The 25,861-nt window shown below is 31.9% G+C and overlaps 1 protein-coding gene across 6 annotated transcripts in view; it reads left to right on the plus strand.

The window, feature by feature from the left end:
- The window catches only part of PDS5B (PDS5 cohesin associated factor B), a 169,630-nt gene that overhangs the window by 56,840 nt on the left and 86,929 nt on the right, over positions 1-25,861 (plus strand). For all 6 annotated transcript variants that reach the window (XM_081127300.1, XM_081127299.1, XM_081127295.1 and 3 more), the window contains exons 3-10: positions 3,019-3,222; positions 3,861-3,947; positions 4,057-4,154; positions 4,793-4,919; positions 10,341-10,421; positions 14,785-14,925; positions 17,082-17,197; positions 20,285-20,379. In XM_081127300.1, coding sequence (XP_080983426.1) covers positions 3,019-3,222; positions 3,861-3,947; positions 4,057-4,154; positions 4,793-4,919; positions 10,341-10,421; positions 14,785-14,925; positions 17,082-17,197; positions 20,285-20,379 — 949 coding nt within the window. The remainder of the gene's footprint in view (positions 1-3,018; positions 3,223-3,860; positions 3,948-4,056; positions 4,155-4,792; positions 4,920-10,340; positions 10,422-14,784; positions 14,926-17,081; positions 17,198-20,284; positions 20,380-25,861) is intronic.

Genomic DNA, 25,861 nt, shown 5'->3' on the forward strand with positions numbered 1-25,861 from the left:
AAAGGGAAAGGATCTTGGAGAGTAGAGGCAATAAAGAACTGTAGGATTTCTTAGTTATTGTTAATGGGAGAGCAGTTAGAAAGGTGAGATGTAGATTTTCTAGGACCTCCTATAGTTGGGTATAAAGAACAAATCCACAATATTCATATTTATTTTTAAATATTTATCAAATATTTATTTGATAAAAATAACCATTTTAATTTGAGAAAGGAAGTTTTAAGTTTTTGTACTGAGTACTCACGCTGTATTTTACTTTTTCGTAAGTTATTTTGAGAGTAGGTTAAAGAGCTTTACTGTTAACCTTTCTCTCTGCTTCTGTCATGCAGCAGTGAATCAGCATTGATGGTGAACTTCTATAGATGAGACAGTCATTCTATGGCTAGAGTCTCTTCATATGTGTTTGAATAATATTTTACCTTTTCCTCCATGGCAGTGATGGTCTCTTTTGATTGTTAAAATGGTTAAAGTAACAGAGTGGCCAAGGAGAATGTTAAGCTGATTGATCAGTTATTTATTTTGCTTGATATATTATTATTTACTTGTATTTTAAGACTGACAACTTGCCATAATTAATTATTGAAGGCCCAGGAAATTTAAAACAAAATACTATTTTATAACTATTGCTTTGTGGTTTATTTTATTTTTTAAAAAATATATCTTTATTGATTTGAGAGAGAGAAACATCAGTGATGAGAGAGTCATTGATCAGCTGCCTCCTGCACGCCCCGACTGGGGATTGAGCCCGCAACCCGGGCATGTGCCCTGACTGGGAATTGAACCTTGATCTCCTGGATCCTAGGTCGATGCTCAACTGCTGAGCCATGCCTGGCCGGGCTTTTGTGGTTTATTTTTATCAGAAGAAAAGTACCCTAATCCAGTACTACTATAAATTTCACGTAAAGTCTTAGTATTATAGCTTTATGTTTCAAGTATTAGGATATCAGATATCAGATGCTTATTATTCAAAGGAATAGCCATCTTTGAGCAGATTAAATTTACCAATATGTGGATATTTTATCTAGTTAGGAACCAGTATTTATTTTATTAAAAGTAGCCAAGCTACAAACCATTTCTGTATAGGTTTTTTTTTTCTGTGTATCTACATTCTCTTGACCTATAGGATTTTTAGGGAAACAGATTCATTCATTTCCTCATATTTGTTTATATTTCAGCAATGATAGGTTAAACAACCCTGTTTGCTAAGAAACTCATGTTAAACACAGTGACTACACTTATAAGCTGATTAGCATTTATTGTCTTTTAAAGATGTTTTCTCAGACATCCTTTTTAATTCAGAGGACTTATATGAGTTACTGATGAATTTATAACACCATTTAAGTTGTAGCAACCTTCTTAGAGAATTATAAACAGGACTTAATGTGGGATGGTAATTTTTAACATGTTCAAGTACAGTTGTTAGTTTTATAAATTATAACAAGTTGTTAATATGTAAGGTCTCATTGTTTATATAATTTTTGGAGCTTCATATAACATTTTATTCAAAATATATTTAATCTGATTCTTTTGTGATGAAATTGTAGAGAGAGAAACAGTTTCCTGCATGTAGGTCTTACTATTTTTTGTCTCTTTTTGTAATACAGTAGGCCATCAAAGCATGTATCTTAAAAGTAATACAAATAAAAAGTTAGGAGAATAGATTGGAAGGATTAGTCTACTGTTGATTCTCGCATCTGATATAATAGAACTGAGGGTCAACTCTGTGAGGAACAGTTTCCCAAGGCTGCTCTGAGAATTCAGTGAGACACTGGATATTTATTACTTAAAAGTCTAGCTCTACAGCAGAGTGGAATTCCTTGTAATATGTCTCCAGGACCAAGTCATAGACATTGATACTTGGTGGCCATCCCTAGTTGTTGATTATAATTTTTTTAAAATATAACTTTATTAATTTCAGAGAGAGGAAGGGAGAGGGGGAGAGAGAGAGAGAGAGAGAAACATCAATGATGAGAGAGTTGTCATTGATCATCTGCCTCCTGCACGCCCCCCACTGGGTATGGAGCCCACAACCTGGGCATGTGCCCCTACCCTGGAATCAAACCATGATCTCCTGGATCCTAGGCCGATGCTCAAGATGCTCAACCGCTGAGCCATGTCTGGCCAGGTCCTAGTTGTTGATTAGTATTTGCAGCACCACCTTGTGGATGCCAGATGGTCACCTTTCCTGTGCCTTTGTCAAGTTAGGCAATTCTGTTAAGTCTCATTTGAAGTGGTAATAGTACAGACTGAGGATTCATTGTAATTAATAGTACTGAAATTAGAAAAAGCCCTTCAGAGAATTCAAACTATACTGTTTCTCCCCATTTTTGTATTTACCCCACTTTTATGTAAATGTTTTTGAAAAAGAAACCGTTTCCTGTAGGTTCCTTCTGCTCATTCTATACATGCTATATTGAGTCCTACTAATAAACTATCCATACCATATTCTCTTTTATTGTGGCACAAGAAATAGTTTGTTGGACGCTATGGTAGTCTCCCATGATAGATTTTTCACATTTGGTGATGCTGCTTTGCCATCCTTTCTTGCATCTGTTTATATGTTCTTTTTTAGCTGAATATATCAATCCATGTATCTGGAGTGGTTTATGGCTCAGATGGAAAAATAAATTGTCATTCTAGATTTTTCTTTAGAGGTATACTTTTTCTCCTAATAAAAGGATTAGATATATTATTTAAAAGGATGCTGTTTTTAAGAAGGACATACACCTTTTAGTCCAGTTGTAACAGTGACATCAGAAGCGCTATGTAAGGATAGTTTTAAACTTAAAATCTAGTTTAGCAGGTATGATGGGTAAATTAAAAGTATTTTACTTAGTCTTTTAAAGAAAAGTTATTTACCCTACAGTTTTAGAAGGATCTTGTTCTCTCAGACACTTCCAGGGGAAAAGTGAAAGCATATTTATTGGAAGCTGAACTTTTGCAATTAATATGGCTTTTATTTCAAATGACTTTATTTTTACATGAAAGATTTCATTATTTGATTATTGTGTTTTTGTATAGATGGTTGTGAAAACTTTCATGGATATGGACCAGGACTCTGAAGAAGAAAAGGAGCTTTATTTAAACCTGGCTTTACATCTTGCTTCAGACTTTTTCCTCAAGCATCCTGATAAAGATGTTCGCCTACTGGTAGCCTGCTGCCTTGCTGATATTTTCAGGATTTATGCTCCTGAAGCTCCTTACACATCCCCTGATAAACTAAAGGCAAGTATACAAAGTGACATTGAACCTACTTCTGTCCAGGTACAAAGGAATGTAGTCAAAAATAAAAAGCCAGGGATAGGGATAGATTGAAAACCAGTGGGGGAAAACAAATAATTATAATAATTAGATAGGAAGCTTGACAAGTTAACTTCTTAAGGGTCTTCTGAAATTTCTAAGCTTCTGCAATCTATTGTCTCTTTACTTGGAGATTTTATTTTGGAATTTTAAGGCTCCTAAACTCTGTTCTTGCTATATAATTAGCATATATATAGTGCTGTTACAGCAAACCCAATCAACTGGCAGTCATTGCTACATTTTTTATTCTGATAAAGTTAGCATAAATTTTAGTTTACTCACTTTTTAGGTCTATTTTTTTAACTTGCTATAAAATGAAGTTTTTCTCTACTTTAAGATCATGGTGATGATTTACTGTTTTCCTATGAAGGGTAATAAGATAATTGGTATTTTCATGTGATGATATTCCTTTTAAAAAATTGTAGGCGAATACAATTATTTTCTTGGTTGTTTAGAATTTATTATGATAGATACACATGAGTGCTAAAACTGCAGTTTATTGGATATTTTAATCTAGCATTCGTAATCTAAACTGTACTTTGTGTGTGTGTGTTTTTTTTAAGGATATATTTATGTTTATAACAAGGCAGTTGAAGGGGCTAGAGGATACAAAGAGCCCACAATTCAATAGGTATTTTTATTTACTTGAGGTAAGCAATATATTGTATCTTGAGATGGCATTTTAAACTGGTTTTTGTACTTGTATGTTTTCACTAATTAAAGTGTTTATCTTATATCTTTTTTACCTCTTATTTTTAGAACATTGCTTGGGTCAAGTCCTATAACATATGCTTTGAGTTGGAAGATAGCAATGAAATTTTTACGCAACTATACAGAACATTATTTTCAGTAATAAAGTAAGTTTATTTTATTAGAATATAACTTTTTTTAAAATTTAAAGGATTTTTAACTTATAGATGAATCTCCTTAAACTGTGTTATGATGGATATTGGAAGGCTAAGAGTTATAATTTAAGAATTCCTTAACATTTTTATAGATGTTTTAAAAACAAATAGGACTTAATCAATTTTGCGATGTAAAGAATAATACAAGAGTGGCATTAAGGCAGTCTATACCCAATGTAAAAATGTTTTTTGGATTATATTTTTATCTTTTATTTAAATTATTTATTATTGACTCCTTAATTCATGTGAATAGTTGAATTGTTCGTGCGTTCTTTAAAATTACTATAATTAAACAAAGCAATTTGGTTTTCTGATTTTAAGATAAAAATAAAGTTGCATTTGAGTCAGTTACTTTTGATTTTGAGACTTGTTAAAATTAGGGAAAAGTAATCCAGGAAATTTAGTTTAAAAATAGATTTTGGATACTACTATAAGATTTGGGAGAGAGGGAAACTTTAAATGAATTTATAGAATTTGATATAATTAATATTTTAGCATCTTTTTTATAAAGTGTAATGCTTATTAGTACCATGTTATGATTAAATCATGAATATTTCAGTTACACCCTAAATATCTATTTTGAATTTCAGCAATGGCCACAATCAGAAAGTTCATATGCACATGGTAGACCTCATGAGTTCTATTATTTGTGAAGGCGATACAGTATCTCAGGAGCTTTTGGATACAGTTTTGGTAAATCTTGTACCTGCCCATAAGGTAAGTAGCAATATATACTGAAATATATCTAAAACCTGTTAATGTTAAGGCCCAGAATTTGTGTGTCTGTTCTAAATACAATTTCTCCTTCTTTAACCTTAGTTTTGGAGAATCTGTTTCATTGATTAATATTGATAAATATTAATTGGTTTAATGCTTAATAAACATGGTACACAGATTTAATGAAAAGAAAAAATAATTTAGTTTATGTGATAAAATATCTGTAATAACTCAATTTGTAATGAGATATATTTCAAGAAGTGAGTCTAATAGCTACTTAAATGCTATTATATAACTTTGTGTTGTCAGATGCTGCAATCACAAAGGGCCTAGTGTAAATTAAGAGCAGGGGTGAAATGAAAAGGGAAGTCTCTACTAATTTGGAGACAGAGGATATATCGATGACAGTATTTCTTAACTCAGTGATGTTAATCAAAGGGGATATGTGTGTGTTTGTGCGTTGTTCTTTGTAAGTAATTCACTTTCCATACTTACCTGGCAGGGCAGATACCTTGATCATGAAAATAACTAATTTTCCAGTAAGCAGTTGGAAATACAGTTCTATGATTCACAAGGGATCAAGGTTAAAGAGAGGAGCACAGGAATCACCAGCATAAACATCTGTGCAAACTTAAAACCTTTCTGGCAAGATAAAATCTAAGTTTATTGCTATACAGCATTCACACAAATAATGCTTCAATGAAAATGGCCTCATAGCCCCGAATTTCCCAATGCTTAAAATAGTTCATCAGTGCTGAAACTCAGACACTGCAAATAGCAGGATTAGATCTTTTAAAAAGCACCATTAAAATGATTAAAGATTACATAGACTTAAAAGGATTAAAGACATAAGAATTTCAAAAACACCGTAGCTACATACATAAAAGGAGTAGAAGGTGGGTAGGAGAAAAGTAGAAATGAAAATAAGGTCATTAAAATTAAAATACTTATTGGATTATAAAATATATTTAGAAAACTGGGAGATCTGAGGAAATTATATACACGCAGTGAGATAAAGCCAAAGAAAACATAAAGAATGTTAAGACATGAAAGATAGATGAAAAGGCCCAATATGTTTAATAGTGATTTCAGAACACCATGTAGAGAGTGGAGAAGAGACATTCAAATAGAAATTTGCTTAATATCTTCCAGAATTGATGAAATGAATGAATTTCTGGGTTAGATAGCAAAAAGTGTCATGAGCAGAATAAATAAAAATAAATCCCAGTCCAGGCAGATTCTGGAGAAATTGTAGAATGTCAAAACGGAAATAATCTATAAAGTTCCCAGAGGTAAAAGGCATAGTCTGTAACCATGGAATAAAGGTTAAATTGCTGACTTTTTGGTAGCAAGAATAGATGCCATAAGATAATGGAACTATGTTTCCACAGTGCTAAGATAAAATAAATTGTGGGTATGTGTGTATATCTAATTTGAGTGAAATTAAGACATTAAATATTCATTTGTCAATAGATCCTTCCTGAAAGAACTAGTTTGTGAGTACTTGAGAATGATGGAAATTGAATTTAAAAGGAGTAAGATACAAAAAATAGTGGTGAACAAAGAAGTGCTCTAAATAAGATATGTAAGACACAAACAGCAATATTGATTATAATATTTAATTTAAAGGAATATTAAGAAAATAATCTTAAAACACTGGATACAAACAACATATAAGGTTGAATTGAGCCCTGGCTGGGTGGCTAAGTAGGTTGGAGTGTTGACCCCTGCACCAAAAGGTTGTGGGTTCGATTCCTGGGCAGGACACGTACCTAGGTTGTGGGTTCAATCCTTGGTCTGGGCACATGCGGGAGGCAACTGGTCAATGCTTCTCTCTCACATCAATGTTTCTCTCCCCCTTCCTCTCTCTAAAATCAGTAAACATCCTCTGATGAGGATTTTTTAAAAAAGATTAATAGAGTTCAGGAGTGACCGGATTTCTGTGATCATCAAGAGTATAGAGCTATTGATTAACTTCAAACTTAAAATGAAGTATTCAGTGCCCAGCAGGTGTGGCTCAGTGGTTGAGCATCTACCTATGATCCAGGAGATCAGGGTTCGATTCCTGATTAGGGCACATGCCCAGGTTGCAGTCTCGATCCCCAGTGGGGGCGGGGGGGGGGGGGTACAGAAAGCAGCCGATCAGTGACTCTCTCTCATTGATGTTTCTGTCTCTTTCTCCCAGAAAACTGGGAGACCTTCCTCTATCTGAAATCAATAAAGACTTTAAAAAATATATAAATAAAATGAAGTATTCAAGTTAAAAATTTAAGGATTACAATAAAAAGAATGACAAATAAATGTAAATGGCCCAAATTTACTACTTAAGGCAGAGTATCAGATTAAATTGAAAATAACCTAGCTGGTCATTGTTAATAAGAGATAACAACAAAAATACTGTCACAAAAATGTTGAAAATAAAAGGATAGAAAAAAGACTGCCAGGCACATACTAACTGAAAGAAAACTGAGGTAGCTTGTATTACTATTAGACGTAATAGTTTTTACTGGGTAAAGAGGGATTTGTTCAATGGTGTAGCTCACAGGAAGATACCTAAACTTGTATGTACATAGGCTTAAAACACTGTATATAAAGCATAAACTGAAAGAAATATAAAGAAACGAACTCACAATTTGGTGGGTGATTTTAACACGTTTCTCAGTGATTATAAATCAAGCAGACCAACAGTTTTTAAGAATATTGAGGATATGAAACATAAGACTAATAAGTTTATAGCAATCATACTAATTCTGTCAAAAGAATAAATTATAATGGCAACTATAATATATTTAGAAATGATCATTAGTGATGCATATTAAAACTTGTGGCAACTTAAAATATTTTTAATCTAACTTTATAGCTAAGTGCCCATTCAAAACTTATGAAAATACCAGAATATACAATGTATGTAAGAAAAAAAACAATGAAGAACACAAATAAGTGAAATAGAAAACACAGTGACATGCTATAAAAACCCAAATTTGATAATTTGAAAAGTATATTAAATAGGCAAACCCTTGACAAGGTGAATCAGAAAAAGAAAGATGGTATCAACACATACATAGTTTTAGAATGAAATGGGGAACAATGGACAATTAAGATCAGAAGACAATGATATGAACAATATTTTATGTTAACGTATTTGGAATTAGACAAAATAAATTCCTAGAAATATAACTAGCCCAATTTGTTTCAAGAGAGAAAATCTTAACCTTTAACCAATAAAAGAAATTTAATTTATTTAAAAATCTATCCATAAAACAAACAAACAACTCTCCTACCAATAATAACAATAACAATATCAGCAGCAGTACTCAAACTGACCAGAAAAGAATTTAAATTTATCACCAGGAGAGTTCTATTAATCATTTAAGTGGCATATAATTTTATATTTGGCAAGCTTTTCCAGATTATAGAAAAGGAAGGAATGTTCCACAACTCACTTTTTGAGTTTATAATTTTCATAGGGAAATAGACAAAGTCAAGTAACAAAGGAGAATCATAGGCTAATTTAATTTGCAATATGACAACATAAATTAATAGTAGTATCCAGAATGGTATAAAGTAATATTGATAGGAGCAAAATTGGCTTTATTTTAGGATTATAAGGATGGATTAACATTAGAAAATGTTAGCAGTGAAGTAAGGTATTGGTGTAAATTAACAGATCAAAGAGAAGAAAATAATGCATGCAGAAAAAACATTTGATAAAATTCAGTATAACTTACAAGTTCTTAGCAGATTTGAAGTAGAAAGGAACTTCCTTAAACTTATAAGGATACGTATGATACTGTATTTAATGATGAAATGTTAAAATCTTTTTGAAGTTAGGAACATTGTAAAAATGTCATTTCCACTCAGAAAAAAGTCAAGAATGCTATTTCTAATTACCGTTAACTAAAGGTGTTAAGTTAGTAGAGTAAAACAAGACAGACTAAAGATAAAAGAATAGAAAAATGAAACAAAACTGAAATTATTTGCAGATGATATGACTGCCTGTGCAGAAAAAAGTGTACAGATACATTTCCTGTATAAGAAAATTTTGCAGAGTTGCTAGATATAAGATTAATATGCAAAGATCTATTAGTATAATTAAAAAAAAAATTTATTTGCACCTTTAAACAAAGACTTGAACTACTTAGAAATTTGACAAAAGTATACATGACTTTTATGTTGAAAATTATTATTGGTTGACTGAAAGGTATAAAAGAAACTCTACAAATAAATAAGAACAAAACAGAAGATAGAATTTACAGAAAATTATTTCTTATATGTACAAGGAAGCATGTATAAGATGTAATTTATTGTCTATGAAAAAGAGAATGAGTAAATAAGCTGTAGCATATTATATAGTAAAATACTAAATAGCCATTAGAAGTGAATGAAATGATACAAAATAAGCATCAATACAAATCTAAAAATAGGCTGAATATGAGTTCTCTATATGTAGTATTCCTGGTCTCTGTAATGTGTTTAAACTAGAATAGGTACTGATTCCATTTTAGACCTTTGGCCTTGACTCTATCATCAGAATATATTCAGAAACACATTTTCTTAAGATATTTTTTCTTGCACCTTTTTTCTTTTCGTACTTTACTATTTATTGTATTTCTTGTTGTATACTTGAACTTACCTGTATTCTGAGATGTGCCTGAGTAAATCTACTTTCCCATAGCCTCCCCAAACTCCTGTCTTTCACCTCTTGTGGACACCCCCCCATTCCTCCCCACACTGGGACCCAGTTCATCTTAGAATGTTTGGTTCTTTGGGACCTGGAATGAAACAGCCTGTATTTATACTCATCTGAGCCGATTTGAATTTGGGACTAGATTTAGAATGACTGTCTCCTCTTGAATCTACTAAACATTTATTGACTTTTTCTAATTGTTTACATGATTATGAACAAGATATGAAGAGAATGTAATTACTCTTGCTTGAAAGGGATGTTATGATTACTCTTGCTTGAAAGGGATGTTATGATTTAGTAGACCAGTTAGTCTTAAGAGGAAAAAAAGTGGCTTTACCTTCTTTTTTTTTTATTCTGAATCTTAGACAGTTTTCTCATTCATTTACTTGGGTGGTTTTTTGTTCTGTTTATTTTATTTTATTTTTTTAAATATATCTTTATTGATTTCAGACAGAGGAAAGGAGAGGGAGAGAGAGAGAGAAACATCAATGATAAGAGAGTCGTCATTGATTGGCTGCCTCCTGCACCCCCCCCCCCCCCCGACTGGGGATTGGTCCCGCAACCCGGGCGTGTGCCCTGACTGGGAATCAAACTGTGATCTCCTAAATCCTAGGTTGATGCTCAACCGCTGAGCCACTCCTGGCTGGGGAACTTGGGTGGTTTTTTGAATACAGGTAATATTTTGCTTTTCATAGTTAGAGAAATATAACATAGATACTCTTTATGCTTTTCAGAATTTAAACAAGCAAGCATATGATTTGGCAAAGGCTTTACTGAAGAGGACAGCTCAAGCTATTGAACCATATATTACCAATGTAAGTTTTACTTGTAATTAGTTGTCCTAAGAATTAGCCAAAATTTTAAAGACTGCTAGGAGCAAATTTTGGCAAGTAGTACATACTTTTAAATTTTGTGTTGTTTTAATCATTAGGTAATGTATTTTCTTTCTCTTTATTTAAAATTATTCTTGGTTAATATTTTCTAGAAGGTTAACGCTCTTCTTGTTTGTTCATTCATTTGCTTCTTTCAAATTGCCTAGGAACTAAAACAGCTTTATTTTGGTTAGCAAGATAGACTGTTTCCTAGTGTTAGAAATAGAGTTAAATGTAATTAGATAAAACATATGGAACTTTTCATTATTCAGAGAAACTGTTTACAGCTTTTTTGGAGATTAAATTGATTTGTACAAGAGGAAGATATGAACTAATATCAAGACCTAAAAATTGAAGGCAAGTATGAATGGTATTGATTTGGTGAAAGTTGGCTATCTTCGCTTTGCCTGGGGTAGATTCCATATAAAGCTACCTTTTCTGAGAAAGAGTAAGAATTGCAATGAGATGAGCCCTTTCAGAATCATCCCAAAGCTACTTATTTATGATTGACAATATTGTATTTGTTTTCAGAATCTTGTATTTCAACACATGGGTTCACTGATAGAAATTTACTGTTTTTTCTCTCCACCGTTCTTTGAGTTGCACAACTCTAGATGGCACTATTCACATTGTGTTCCATGTGAGCAGTTCTTTCTGGAACAAATCTGGAATAACATCACGTTAATGTTGGCCTCTGGAATTGTGTAGAAGTTCTGTCTCTCCATCTACTCTGCTTTTTCCCGCCTTCAAACATGTAAATGATGTAAATCTGTCTTTTTGAAAAAAGTGAGAAAGAAAACTTTTTATAATTACTTATTACTTAATTTTCCTGAAGTTTATTGAAGGAGAATTTTTCTTGTACAAAAATTAATTCAGTATATAAACTACATCATGAAAATATGTACTTTGAAACCATACTTCAGAAAATAGTACCTTGGTAGATCTCAATTTTTGTTTCTGGCTATGGCCTTAAATGAGTCTAAGCACATGATGATTAGGAAAAATGTACTTGATTTATAAATTGTTTTGGAGGATGAACTTTAAGAAGCTGGAGAGTCAAATTTTGTAAACAATTTTAATAGCTCCAAGATTGGCAGGGAACTCTAAACATTGATTTCTGTAAGTTTTGTGAGCCTTGGGTATTTACTGGAGTAAATTAGTTAGATTGAGTGGATTGAATTTTTCTTTATTGGCTTAGTGGTACTTGAAGTGTGTAGGCTAGACTTAAGCATTCTTTCTCCATGGCCCATTAGAATACACTAAGTGAGCTTCTCCTGGTGGTTATTTATTTAAATTGATATTGCCAAGCCAGATACTTTTTAGGGGAACATAACCTTCTTTGGTGCCTTTTTCTGGCATAAAAAGAAAATAACACTATACTATGTTAATATCTTTTTTAGGATTAGATAATAGAAGAAAAAAGGTTCAAGATACAATAGTAGTATTGGTTGGAGCTAGGTTACTAGTAGGTTCCTTATACTATACTTGCAAAATTTGTGCATGTTTGAAAATATTTATAATAAAAGTGAAAAGAAAGATAAAAGGACCAAGGTAGGACTTTCGGCAATCCCAGACAAATCAATGTAAAAACATTTTTATCACTTATGCCTTATGTTAAGTTCCTGCTCTTAGTTTTTGCTAGCAAAAATAGAATCCCCCCCCCATCCATACTTTCTTTTTATATCTTTATCAGAAGCTGGGGAACAAGAGCCATAGAATTAATAGAATGGTCTAGGCACACTTTCAATTATGTATTTATTCGCAGGACTTTGTTATTTTCTTCTTTCTCCTATTTTCTTATCCCTTGCTTTACTTGAGGGTTAGCTGAGAAGTTATTAAGAGTTGCTGTTTTTTCTCCTTTATTTCTTTGTAAGACTTATTTTTCTTCCTCACACCTATACATGTAAAATCACTAGAATTTGCATGAACTTAATTCTCTTGTAGTAGGATAAAATGAGTACAGTGTTAAAAATTATTCTTAACCTTTTGAACTTGTACATGTAATAGCCATTATTCATTTATTTTCCTAGTAGAAAATTAGCAAAAACAGAGGATAGGATAGTAAGGTAATTAATAATCCCACTTCTATTCCTTTATTATTTTTATCTTTTTCACTCTTATGCATAGACACATTTAAGTTTATTTTTTGTAGATAGTGATTTCTACATACGTAGGACTTAAATCACTGTGGTGTTGTAGATTATTTTATAAAATGGAAGTTGTAACTTGACAATTCAGAAAAGTATGTGTGTGTGTGTGTGTGTGTGTGTGTGTGTGCGCGCGTGTGTGTGTGTATATACATATATATTTTTTAAGTTAAAACAGTATCAGAAGCAAAAAGTAAATAATGACAATTCAAAAAATTTCCTACATGGATTACCTCTTGGTAATATTTTTTTTCACCAGATCATTTTAATCAGAAGTTTTAGGAGATAGAACAAAATTATTTTGTTGTACTGAAAAAAAAAGTATCAAGTTTATCTTGATATAGGTAAAATTTGGTTAAATTTCTTAATCTTCCTTAGCCTCAGTTTTTGCATCTGTAAATTGGGATTAAGGGTTCTTGGGGTGATGGTAGAGAATGTGATATTTAATGTGAAAACACTTGTAATTAAAATTGAATGCTTAAATCTAAGGTAGAATTTATTACTGACCTTTATCTTACTCATACTCCTTTCATTCGGAGGCAACTATTATAAAATAATATAATTTCTAGTATGAATATTAGTTACCCATTTATAAATGAAAAATGTTTTTTGGAAGGCAATACTTAATCAAATTTATATTTGCTTCCTCCACTAAATTGTAAGCCCTCGTGTAGGGCATGGATTGTTTATATTTGTGTCATAGTCCCTGTTACATATTATTTAGTCATTTACTAAATATGTATGGGTTACATACTCTACAGGCACTGTGCTAGGCTCTTGTTATATAGTGCAGAAGACTGACTTGGTCCTTACCTTTATGGAGATTATGTAAGTGTTAAATAAATTTTTTGATGGAATTTGTAAGAAGTTAAACTAGGGAATGATTTTGTTTTTTCAAGTGAGCTTTCCCCAGATTGATAGAAGAAGACCGTTTGATCACCAAGGTGGCCATATTGGAAAGGATTATTGTATTTTTGTTAAGGAAAGCTAGATTTACTGTTTTTAAACATTTGAAAATTTGTGAGTTGAAACAACAAAGCCACTTTATTTTCAACCTAAATGAGAATTTAATGTTTGATGTCATGAAATTCTTTTCCCACAAAATTGATAAACGAGGAGGAAAAACAAGTTTTTTTAAAACCAATAAAGAACAAATAGTAAAACAGAATTTGTTGTTTTCTCCCCTGCATGGCTAGGTAGTTTGTACAGGTTCATAGACCTAAGAAACTTTGTTTAAGAACAACCCAATAACTAAAATGAAGCAGAAGAGATATAGTAATATGAAGTCCTTGACTTTGCGCTTTGCACATAGAAAGCCTAATTAAACCAAGTTGTGTGTTAACTGTCACAAAGAGACAGTTTATGTGGTGTAAAGAATCCTTAACTCCTTCAAAGAGATAAGCTACTGTTAAGAATATGTAGTGTATTCCCTGGGTTAATTTTTACATATTTGGAAGAGTTTAAATACAAAGGAACTTGATCATTATGCCATGTGTCTTTACCAGTTTCAGTAGTATTGTGATCTGAATGTGGGAACTAGAGTTGGCTGCTTATAGAAGATAAATTGTTCAAATTTGGATTTTCCTTTTGTGTGTGCTTTTATGTGTGCTTTTAACTGGGTTTTAATTCGTGCTATAAACCTTGTATATTGTTTATTTCATTTTGTTTATGAGAATATAAAAGAAGACAAAATGGATTAGAAAGAGGTTTTGCATTATAAATATAAAGTTACATATTTTAAAAATGGAATTGGTTCTGACTCTGAAGGTTTAAGGCTTTATGTTCTATGCTGCTGTCTACCATACATGGTAAGGTGAACAAGAAGTGATCCCTTATCCAAAAGGAATTTATTTAGTAGAGGAATTAAGACAAATAACTAATACATGATAAAATATAGTAAGACTGTAATGAGGAATATAGTATGTTTGGTAGTAGGGCATTGATATGTTTTTTTAAATTGTGTACAAGGTGAATTCCTTGTTTTACCTTTTCATATAGCCTGTAGTTCTTTCCTACCTACTGTTAGAAAATGTTTTGATATGCCTACTTTGACTTTGTATAAAATAATGAATTTAATTGAAGAATAATTAAGATTTTAGAAAATTTATTTTATCTATCGATGGTATTTCTAGTAACGATACAAATTTTTTTTTCCAAAGTTTTTTAATCAGGTTCTGATGCTTGGGAAAACATCTATCAGCGATTTATCAGAGCATGTCTTTGACTTAATTTTGGAGCTCTATAATATTGATAGTCATTTGCTGCTCTCAGTTTTACCCCAGCTTGAATTTAAACTAAAGGTAACTATTCTAAAAATAATATGCTTCAGTCAACTAAATTAGCAAAGAGCATTATTTGTGGCTTTTAATTCTTATAATAGTTTTATCTGAGTGTTACAGAAGTAGTGGTATGTTACTATTGTTTATTTACATATTTGTGCCTTTCCTGTTTGTGTATCTCCAATGCCTGTCATGATTTCCAGCAAATAATAGCTGCCTAATTAATTATTGGAAGGATGGTATTTTTTCTCAAAATATTTTCCAGATAAATTCTAGGTTGTGACTCATTTTTGAGGTCATAGCTATACATTAAGCTCATGTTTTCAAGTTTACAGTGATTCTCAAGACCTCTTGATTGGGCTGTAAAAATAGTTTAGGCTCCGTTATCCATGTAATGTGAAATATTTCCCCTTTGTGCATATTATCTTATACATTCCTATGCTAAAAGCACCTTTGCAGTTCATCTTCTGGAAGCATGTTTCCATTGCCTAGAATTATTAGTTTCACTTGCAGATTGGGGGCTATTCTTTTTTTTTTTTTTTCCAAATTATTACAAGAAAATTAAATAAAGATGTTTATAATTAGTAATCTTTGATGAACGTCAGTGTACCACACAGAAAAGTTCTTAAATTATTTCAGTTTTATTTTTTGTTTCTAAAAATTTTGATTTGTCTTTTAAAAAACACAAAACAGTCCATGTTGGTAGTATAATAATTCTTGTTTTATTCTTGGGTATGTTTTTGGTATATTTCTTAGGTAAGTTATTTGATTTACCAGCCTCCCTGTCCCCCTTTTTTCAAGTAGTTAGCAGTTTTGATGAGGCAGAGACAGGCATACATTTAATTATTTGTTGGTCTGACTTTTCTCTAATAATAATATTGAATACTCTAAGGAATATAAAAATAAGGAATTATCATCCCTACTTTCAGCAAATTTAACATCTAGTATGAAAGGAAGAGGAAAAAATAATCCAGATCTAATAAAAGGCCAGATATTGTAAGTGTCACAAAAGATACAAACAGCATACAATTGAAGCAAAGGAAACATCATGCAGAAGCATATAGAGGTAGGAAGGTGCTGGGTGAATTTGTGGAACACAAGGAATCATAGTTGGATGGTAGCATAAAGTAAATTTAAATCATTCCTGGCTGCACATTAGAATCTTCACCTGTGGAGCCATAATAAACAAGCTCATATCCAGGCATTAAACCAAACCAGTTGATCAGAATTTCTGGCATAGGGTTCAGGCATCAATTGTTTTTTTTTTGTTTCTTTCTGTGTGTGTGATTTGTTTGTTTGTTTTAAAGCCTTAGAGGTCATTCTGATGTACAGCCAGGGTTGAAAAGTACTTATGTGGAAGAATAACAAGAGAGGTACTAGAGATAAGTTAGGTCATACTATGGGAGCTCTTAGTGCTAGACTGAGGCATTGATTTAAAATTAAAAAAAAAATTGTAAAATGCTGTCCATACCTTGAATATAAGTATTTTTAATATCCCCAGTTATCAGATATTATGTTCAGTTCTAGGATTGTGCTGGCTTATCCATTTAACCATTGTCATCTGTTGGAGTTCCCAAAATCAGTAGTAAGGTTGAGTTCTCGGCCCCAGAGTACCCACAGTATAGTGTACAAAACAAATTTTCGTTTTCGTATGTTCAAGGATTCATCATGTTTTTGAACTCTATTGTGAATCTGGTATATGAACATGAACTAACTCCTATTGGGAGACTTCAGCACATAATTTATTTTTACAAAGAGCTTAACCAGGACGATCATGTGGAATTCTCTGTTTACTGGAAGGCCTGACCTGTATCAGTATTTGTTCTTAAAAATCACAAATAATTTTTCAAGGGTCTAAGTAGGTTTGATGCAAGTTAGTTTTTTAATTCGACTCTGAATGAAAATAAGCCTCAATTGTAGGGAGAGAACCTCTAACATTCACTCAAACTTGGGGATGTATTTTCATGTAGGGAGTACTGCTTTAATGTAATTTGAGATGATTAGAGCATTGACGATTTAATTTTGTGAAAAGTATATTGAGCATTTTTATCTATAATATTTCATCTAGAGTTTATGAAAGGTTTTCTGTGCAGTTGGAGGATAAGAGAAATCAAGAAAAAATTATTCTGAATGTGTCTACCTCATGGTTTTAAAGCTATGGTTGTGTTTTGTTTTAGAGCAATGATAATGAGGAACGCCTGCAAGTTGTTAAACTATTGGCAAAAATGTTTGGGGCAAAGGATTCAGAATTGGCTTCTCAAAACAAACCACTTTGGCAGTGTTACTTGGGCAGGTATATTATTTTGGTGTCCTGTTTAAAAGTAATGTTATGTTTATATCTACTTATATTTTAAAACACCATACACATTAAAGATTGTTCTCTGAAATAATAAAATGTGAAGTTTTATGTTTTGGATTTTTTTTTTTTAATGTTTATCTTTATTGTTGAGACCATTACAGATGTCCCCCTTTTAACCCCACTGATCCCCTCCACCCCATATCTACCCCACCCCCAAGCCCTCCTCGCACCAATATCCACGTCCATGGGCCATGCCCATAAACATACAAGTTCCCTAATTAATCTCCCCACCCACAACCCCCTCCTCACCTTTCTTCTGAGATCCCTCAGTTTGTTCCAGGCTTCTATGTCCACTTTGTTCATCAGTTTATTTTGTTTATTGTTTTGGAATTTTTGAATGTTGGTAATGAATGATTGGTCATATTTACAATTTCCCTTTTTCTTTTCATCTTGTCCTCAGTAATTTTTAAAAGATACATTTAAAATTATCTCACAAAGTATTATAATCATGAAATTAAAATGTATTATTGTGTAGCAGTGATTAATTCCAACTAGAAATACATTAATTTGAGAGATAGCCCCTCCACAAAATAATTATATTTAGTTAGATTATTCGGAGATACATATTGTAAGGACATTCACAGAAGGAATAAATAAATGATTATGTACGTTCCTCCTCCTCAGCCTCATTTCTCATTTAAAGAAATGATAACCTGTGTTCCTTGTATGCTTGTAATGATCTGTGAGAGGGGTTCATTTATCTTTGTCTTGTAAAGGTATCCCTGACCTTGAGTATATTAAAACCACTTCAGGTGCCCTGGCTGAAATCTACTTTGATCCTAATGATAAAGGAGGATCCCCCTTTCAAGTTACCCTCATAACAAGTAATGCAATTAAGTCATTAATAAACACATAGGATTTAAAGACTCTTGCTCTGTTTTCTTTGTATTGGAATATTTTTATTTTTGTTAACCACCTTTCTTTCTCAATCCCAGAACTGTCAATGAATTATGATAAATTTTAATCTCTTTTAGTTTTATGTTTCTAACTTAAGTGACAATGTAAGCCTTTATAAGTACTTCCTAAGTGCTAAATTCTTAATCTGACTTATCTCTTATGTAGATAAGTAATAACATTTAACAAGTTACATTAAACTTCTAAGTATTAGCCCATTGCCATTTTATTTTAGATTTTTTTTTTCTTTAAATACAGTGGAAAGTTCTTGAATACTAAAGCAAAATATTTTACAAGTGCAATTAAATTATGAGATTCAATTTAAAATATGTTTTATTTAATGTTTTAAAACAAAAATACAATGTTTACATATAGACATTCAGTATATCTTTAAATCAGGACTTGGATTACCTAGACCTTATAGATAAAGTCTAGAGGTTTTACAGGTTTTTTTGAAAGAAAAACCCTAACTTAAATTTATGTCACCTTCCTATTACTTTGTAATTTTTTTGTTTTAATTGTAATGACATAAAACTCCCACATTATTACCAATTTTAAGCAGCTAAAATATTTCTTTAAGATGTCTTACTATATTTTTTAGGGTTATATGGTACATGTTTAGTTGAGAAACAGTGAACTATACAAGGTTTTAGTACCTGGATTCAAAACACTCAAGAAATTTTATATGAGACCATAAGCTAGATTTTATAACTTTTTTTCATAAAACAATTTTTTTTCTAGTTGTAAGCTTTTTTTGTTGTAGTTTTTTAATATACCTTTATTGATTTCAGATAGGAAGGGAGAGGGAGAAAGAGATAGAAACATCAATGATGAGAGAGTCATTGATAGGCTGCCTCCTGCACACCCCTGACTGGGGATTGAGCCCGCAACCCGGGCATGTGCGCTGACCGGGAATTGAACCTTGATCACCTGGATCCTAGGTTGATGCTCAACCGCTGAGCCAGGCCCGGCCAGGCAATCTAGTTGTAAGCTTTTATGAGTAATTTGATGCTTATTTTGAAGACTTCTTTTCTTTATAATGTTAAATTTTGTATGTTATACTATTGGGCAATACAAGATTTGAAAACCTTTGCTCTGACAGAATTAAGAATGAAAATAGCAAGTGGAAAATTCTCACTTCACTGTAATGTTTTTGTTGGTTCTTAAAAAGATTTTTAAGTCAGTTTTATAGTCCATGATAAACTAATGTATGTAGACTTTTGAACATCAATGTTTAGAGACAATTAGATATCATATGCTTCCTGATAGAGCAACACAATGCCATCTATGAAGTAGTCTTCCTAAAAAAATGAACCTGAATGTGATCATTTTTATATGATCATAGTCATATGAATTTAAGAGAGAAGGGAGCCTGTTAATTGACATCAGAATTATAAAATTAGCAAAATTTTAACTGGGAAAACACTACACACATAAACACAAAAAACAGTTGCTTCACCAAATTAATTATAAGGGGGAAAAAGAAATGGAAGGAAAATATAAAATTAAAAACACTTAAGTGACATATCAACCAAAGAGTTTTAATTTTTTTAGAGATACTAAAGTATTACATTTCCATGTAAAAATTGACTTTGATAATGGTGGGTATGTAATAATTTTGATGGTTAACTGGATAGGACTAATTTGGGCACGATTTTAGTCTCATAAAATAATATGCGTTTAGTACAGGATCTACCACACATTTGTGAATATGCTGTATTTAAGAAAGAATACTTTGAGGAATAGTTTTCAAACACAGTATGGGATTTATATAATGTATCTATGAACTATGTACACATACTATATTTTCATAAACAAATATATTTGAAAGTATAATTATAGAAAAAATTTGTCATTTTAATTCTTGTATTTGAGCCAGATGTGTACTTAAACATGCCCTTTTAAAGTACATAGTTCTCACAGGAGGTTTTCCTAGTTAAATGAGGAGATTTCAAAGCATTTATACACATACAGTATATCAAAAACTTTGAGAAATTGTCTGGTTCCACTTTGAATTATCTTACATAAATTATTCTTTTAGTTAGAGAAATAAATATAAGTTGATTGCAGATTAAACATATGTGTTTCTCTGATTTTAAAGATCACTATGCCTTTATATTTTATCAGGTTTAATGATATTCATGTACCAATACGCCTGGAGTGTGTGAAATTTGCTAGCCACTGTCTCATGAACCATCCTGATTTAGCAAAGGACTTAACAGGTACAATATACCCATAACAGCAAATATTTCTGGGTGCTCTTTGGTGAAAAAAAATCCATTTTAAATCTTGGGGTGAAAAACAAGTTTTTTTTGTTTTTGTTATAGTTGAAGTCTTGATTCAGTTTGTCGTCATCGGAGTAACTCTGAAGCTAGAATTTTTACTTCCTAATGCCTACTTAGGCTAGAAGCATCTATAAAATGTTGGTTTTATCAGAGATAATAATAATTTTGTAGTTTAAGGGCATTTCTAAAAATATTTCAGGCATTTAGATTTGCACAGGTCTTGATTTTGACTAAATTCTAATATAGACTTTAACATTTTCCAGTATTTTGAGAACTTAGGTTAGAGTTGTCATTTTGTAAACTAATTTAACTATCCTAAAATGAAAGTAAAGTTTCTGAAATCTGCATAATTATAAGGTAGTTCAGAACTTTGTATTTATGTAGTAATGAGAATATCATGGATATTACTGTTCTGTTAATTTTTTTTTAAATTATGGAATAGTTCAGAATATACAGATGAATATAACAGCTACTATGTCTTCCTCATAAATGTTAGCATTTTGCTGCATTTGCTTAAGAAATTAAAAAAAAAAAATTTTACATTTAGTTAAAATGCCCCTCATAAACTATACTCCTTCCTACTTCTATAGAGGGTAACCACTCGACTAAATTTGGTCTGCATCCTGTTCATGTTTTTCTGTCAATGCCACATGTGTATCTGTCCATAAATTAAATATATTATGTCATGTGCTTTAAAATGTTTATTTAAATATCATTTAAATTTGATGTAGTTAATCCTTTCTCTTATCTTGTGTTCTGTTCTCCATGCTTTTTCCTTGCTGTTTTTCTTTCTTCTGCTCAATTGAATTTCTTTCTCATTTTTTCCCATGTGCTTGGAGGTTAGCATTCTCTTTTATGCTTTCAGTGCATAATAGGTTAATGAAATCTATAGTTAATCAAAATTCTCCAGCTTCTTTCTTATCAATAAAGGACCCCTGAAAGCTTTAATTCTGAACACTCTTCTCATCTGTCACATTATTGCTTGTTACTTAGTTATTTACTCTTTTTAAACTTTATATGAATTTGTACTACATTTGTAACTACTTTTTTTATACAGTATTTGCTCACAGTTACTTCTTAAATCTTATGTCCTTCTGGGTTTCTTCTGGTAAAGGAAATGATGAAGTGTAGCTTTTTGTAATATTTTTAACAACAAGTTGTCATAGTAATGCTTCAGGTTTTGTTGAATTCTTTTCAGCCAGATTTCAACAGTAGGTATTTATGAATTTCATCTTTTTTCAGGAGGCCAGGGATAGGGGGATACCCTGCTTAGAATCCTCTATCTGCCAACTCACATCTGAATGTGGACTGCTTGTTCTATGAGTTAGAGTTACTTTACAGCATTGATTATAAGACAGTTCATTCTTCCTCCCTCTTTTTCCTGCCTCCTTTCCTTGAGCTTGCATGCTGCATAAGTACATCTGTGCATCTGCTGCCTATCTCCCTTTTGTATTCTTCCTCCTCTTTTCCCATGGTTGTTCCTTTCACTGTGACATCCTCCTCTTGTGTTATTTATGCAGTAGTCTCTGAGAAAATGAATGATAGTGTTTTGGGGAAGTTTTCTTTTTCCTACAAAATGTCTGTTTCCACTAACTTGTTTTTCCCACTTTTTATTTGCTTTTCTATTTTCCATGTTAGAGGCTTTACTTAAGTGCTTGACAATCTGTGGCTATTTGCTCATAATTAAAAGTGGTGGCTAAATAAAAAACTGATTAGAAATCGCTGAATGTAGGGCTGGGATTGTTGACTCCAGCCTTTACTCTAAGGTGATTTGGATGGGTGTGCCTTGGAAAACCTTTAGATAATTCCTCTTGAACTAGTCAGATTCCCCAGAGAAGAGTATCCTATTACTGGTTTAAAAATCTAGTTGCTAGTGTCTGATACTTATATTCTTTATTTATTTTTTGGTTTTGAGTAGTAGTCCATTGTTGTGAATATACTATAATTAGTTCATTCATTTTTTTTTTTTCTTCTTTTGATATCTGGGTCGTTATCGTTTGGGTTATTATGACTAAAATTGCAGTGAGTATTCTTAAACAAGTTTTTCTTGTGATTTATGTTTTTATTTCTTTTTGAAACCACTGGTCATAGGGTAAATACATATTTAACTTAGTAAGAAATGACTATTATCCACTTACACCAGAAATGTTTGAGAGTTCCAGTTGTAAAGTATCTTTGCCAACATTTTGTGTTGTCAATCTTTTTTATTTTAGCCATTTTCATAGGCCTTGCTCTTTTGTGGTTTTAATTTGCCTTTTTCTAATGACTAATGAGATTGAGCATCATTTTATGTGCATGTTGATATATTACTTTCTTTTATGAAGTTTCTATTTAAATTTTAAACCTGTCTTTTTTTTAATTGACTTGTTCATTATCTTTTGTTGTTATGTTGCTTTGTAGTAGTTCTGTATGTATTCTGGATTGTTTTTAAGTATAGAAAAATTGAAACATTTTTTTCCATAGTCAGAACTTCAAAGCAAAGTTGATTGGATAAATAATAAATAGATATTTTGATTTTTTTAATAGCTATTTTAAAAATACTTTACAAGTGAATTATTTCACCAATAATCTTTTAAATCCTTAGATTATTTTGAATATTTTTTTCAACTTAAGAAATATCCACATCTGTAGAGAATTTTTATAAGAGTTAATTTGAGCCAAACTGACAATATATGCAGGGGAGCAAGATCTTAGATGCTCCTGAGAATAGAAAGTTTTGCACTTTCTTTTATGCATTTGAAATTAAGGAGGGAAAGTAAGGCTGATTATATGAAGGTTCAAGGAAGCAATTCAGGAATTGGATTACAGGATAGTTAAGATTATGTGTTCTCTTGAGAGTTAATATTTCAAAGGTGTGTTAACCTAGATACACAAAAACAGACAGGGCTAGCTTAAATCATTTCACTAAAGAAGTTATAGGCCTGGGGCATGATTGCCCACCATGACCTGCCCAGTTAGGAATTTATAATCAAATCACCTTGTGAGTTTACTTTCCATAGAACCCCCTTTTGTCCATATTTTGCTTTATAGTTTTCCTTTGGTATCTGCAGGGATTGGTTCCAGGACTCCCTTACCCCTACCCTGTAGATACCAAAATCTGAGGATGCTCAAGTCCTTTATATAAAGTAGTATAGACATACACATCCTACTTTATACTTTATTTTTATTTATTTATTTGTATTTTTATTATTGAGAGTATTATAAGTGGTCTCCTTTTCTCCCCTCATTGTCCACCTCCACCTGGTTCCTGCCCTGCCTTTATATTTAAATCACCTCTAGATTATGTGTAATAACCTAATATAATGTAAATTCTGTGTAAGCAGTTGTTAACTGTATTATTTAAGTAATAATGACAGGGGAAAAAACCTGTACATGTTCATTCAGTACAGACACAGCCATTTGTAGGCTTAACTATGTAGTACACATCAGTAACAATGTAACATTCCCCCCCCCCCAGTTATTGTCCAGTGTATATGGAGGACCTACTATACATAATTACATTTTTTTGTGAAACACTTATATTAAATTTTATGATTTCCTAGTGTTCAGCCTCTACATTTTAATTTTTGTAGTTGGCTAAAAGCTCTGAAAAATTAGGGATCTAACTTCTCTTTATGCAGATTTTCAACCGCTCATGTTATCAGGGACAGTCTTCATCTCCACCTTGCTCATAGCTTGGTGCCTTGACTTTCCAAATGTTTTCAGGGTTCTTCTACCCTGGAATTGAGCTTGTTTATTGTTTTCTTCCCCTTTTGGATTTCTGGATTTTATTTTTTTCCTTTTTCCTCTGGCATTTACCAATCAACCATCTGCCAAAATTTTACTGGAAATCTCTTTTGTGTGATCTCTTGTCTTGTTACTTGTCCCATATAAAAGACATTTCCTTAGGATTTCAGGAGTGAGCTGAGCTAAATATATGCTAAAAATAAGACACATTTGTCGTATTTTCTCAACAGTGTGTTTGTGAGATTCATTTTTGTATCTTTAGCCAATGTTGAGGGACATAGCCATATTGTTAAGAGTATATTAGATGCTTTCTCATGCAAACTAACTATAGAGTATTTTTTTTCTCCTGTTTTCTTTTTCACTGCACAGTAAATATGAGTTAATAGCTCTTCTATTTTATGAATGATTGTTTTTGGGAAATTGGAATGCATCTTAAAATTGATCGTCATTGGCTTTTCTTTTTTAGTAGCACCTAAAAGAATCTGTATTGCATTCAAAACAAGTACAGTGAAAGATAAAACTCCTGTATTTATCTTGGTGGGGAAATGAAATTGAGATATATTTAATATACTCTATTTGAAATCAATACTAAAAATAACTTTCTTTACTGAGTTAGGTAAAATAACCTTTCCATTTCTTCAGTTTCTTTAGCAGCATATGGTCTTTCTCATTTTTTGAAATAGTTTCTGTTAGTAGAGAATGCTCAAGGTTGACGGGATTAAGACCTGAGCAGTGGTTTTATGGCTGTTTACATTATAATTGTTTGTTGTTATTTTATAGAAAAGTAAATTCATTCAGTCATAAGCACTGTTTGTTGTATATAGGCATGGCTATATTTATTATTCTAAATCCAAATGGAATTTTATCTTACTGGTCTTATTATAAAAAAGCTGAATATCTTATTTTTAAAATTTATATTTAGTTGTGCGACTTCTTCCTTAAGGCTAATATATGATTACTGAAGATTGTTAAGTTTTCTTTCAGCATTCTCAGTGCCAAATCTGAACTACTGGGCTTTTGACTTTAAGATCCTCCTCTAGGCACTCATAATTTTTAAATGTTTCATTTCTTCTATCTTCCCTTTGGCCTTTTTTAGTTCAGTTCAGTGGAATTGCCTATAGTCTTTCCTGTTATCCTGTTTCTTGATGGTCAGTATCTCAATTATATTCTCTCAATAACCTCACTGAAGGCTTCCCTAGTTAAGGAATAGAAACTTGAACACACTTACCTTTCCTAGTAGAACCACTTGACTTGAATGTTTTAACAATTTAAACAAAAAACAAAGGTGAAATATTTAATGTTGATATACTTCTTGGTTTATTTATATTGTTTGTTTAATTAATGAGGTTAGGAACTCTTTAACCTTTAAAAGACGGCATTTAAAAGACAGCATCATACAAACTCCATATATTTTCCAGGATCAACTATACAAATAATGGTTTCTTTTCTTTTGCCTGTAAAAAAGAACGTGTATATGTTTAGGTTTCTGAGTATGTAAACAACTACCCTGCCGATGAGGAGGGGATTTACTACTCAGTTGCTTGTAAACTACTTTGTTTTGACTCAGACTGACCTTCCTTTTTTCTTTCCTTCTTCCCTTCCTCCCAGGTTGCTCCCAACTTACTTGAAACATTGAACCTACTACTTAGGTTTTGTTTTTGTTGTGGTTTACTTTCAAACATCTTACACAATT

This window comes from Miniopterus schreibersii (assembly GCF_964146895.1).
Source record: "Miniopterus schreibersii genome assembly, chromosome: 2".
NCBI lineage: Eukaryota > Metazoa > Chordata > Mammalia > Chiroptera > Miniopteridae > Miniopterus > Miniopterus schreibersii.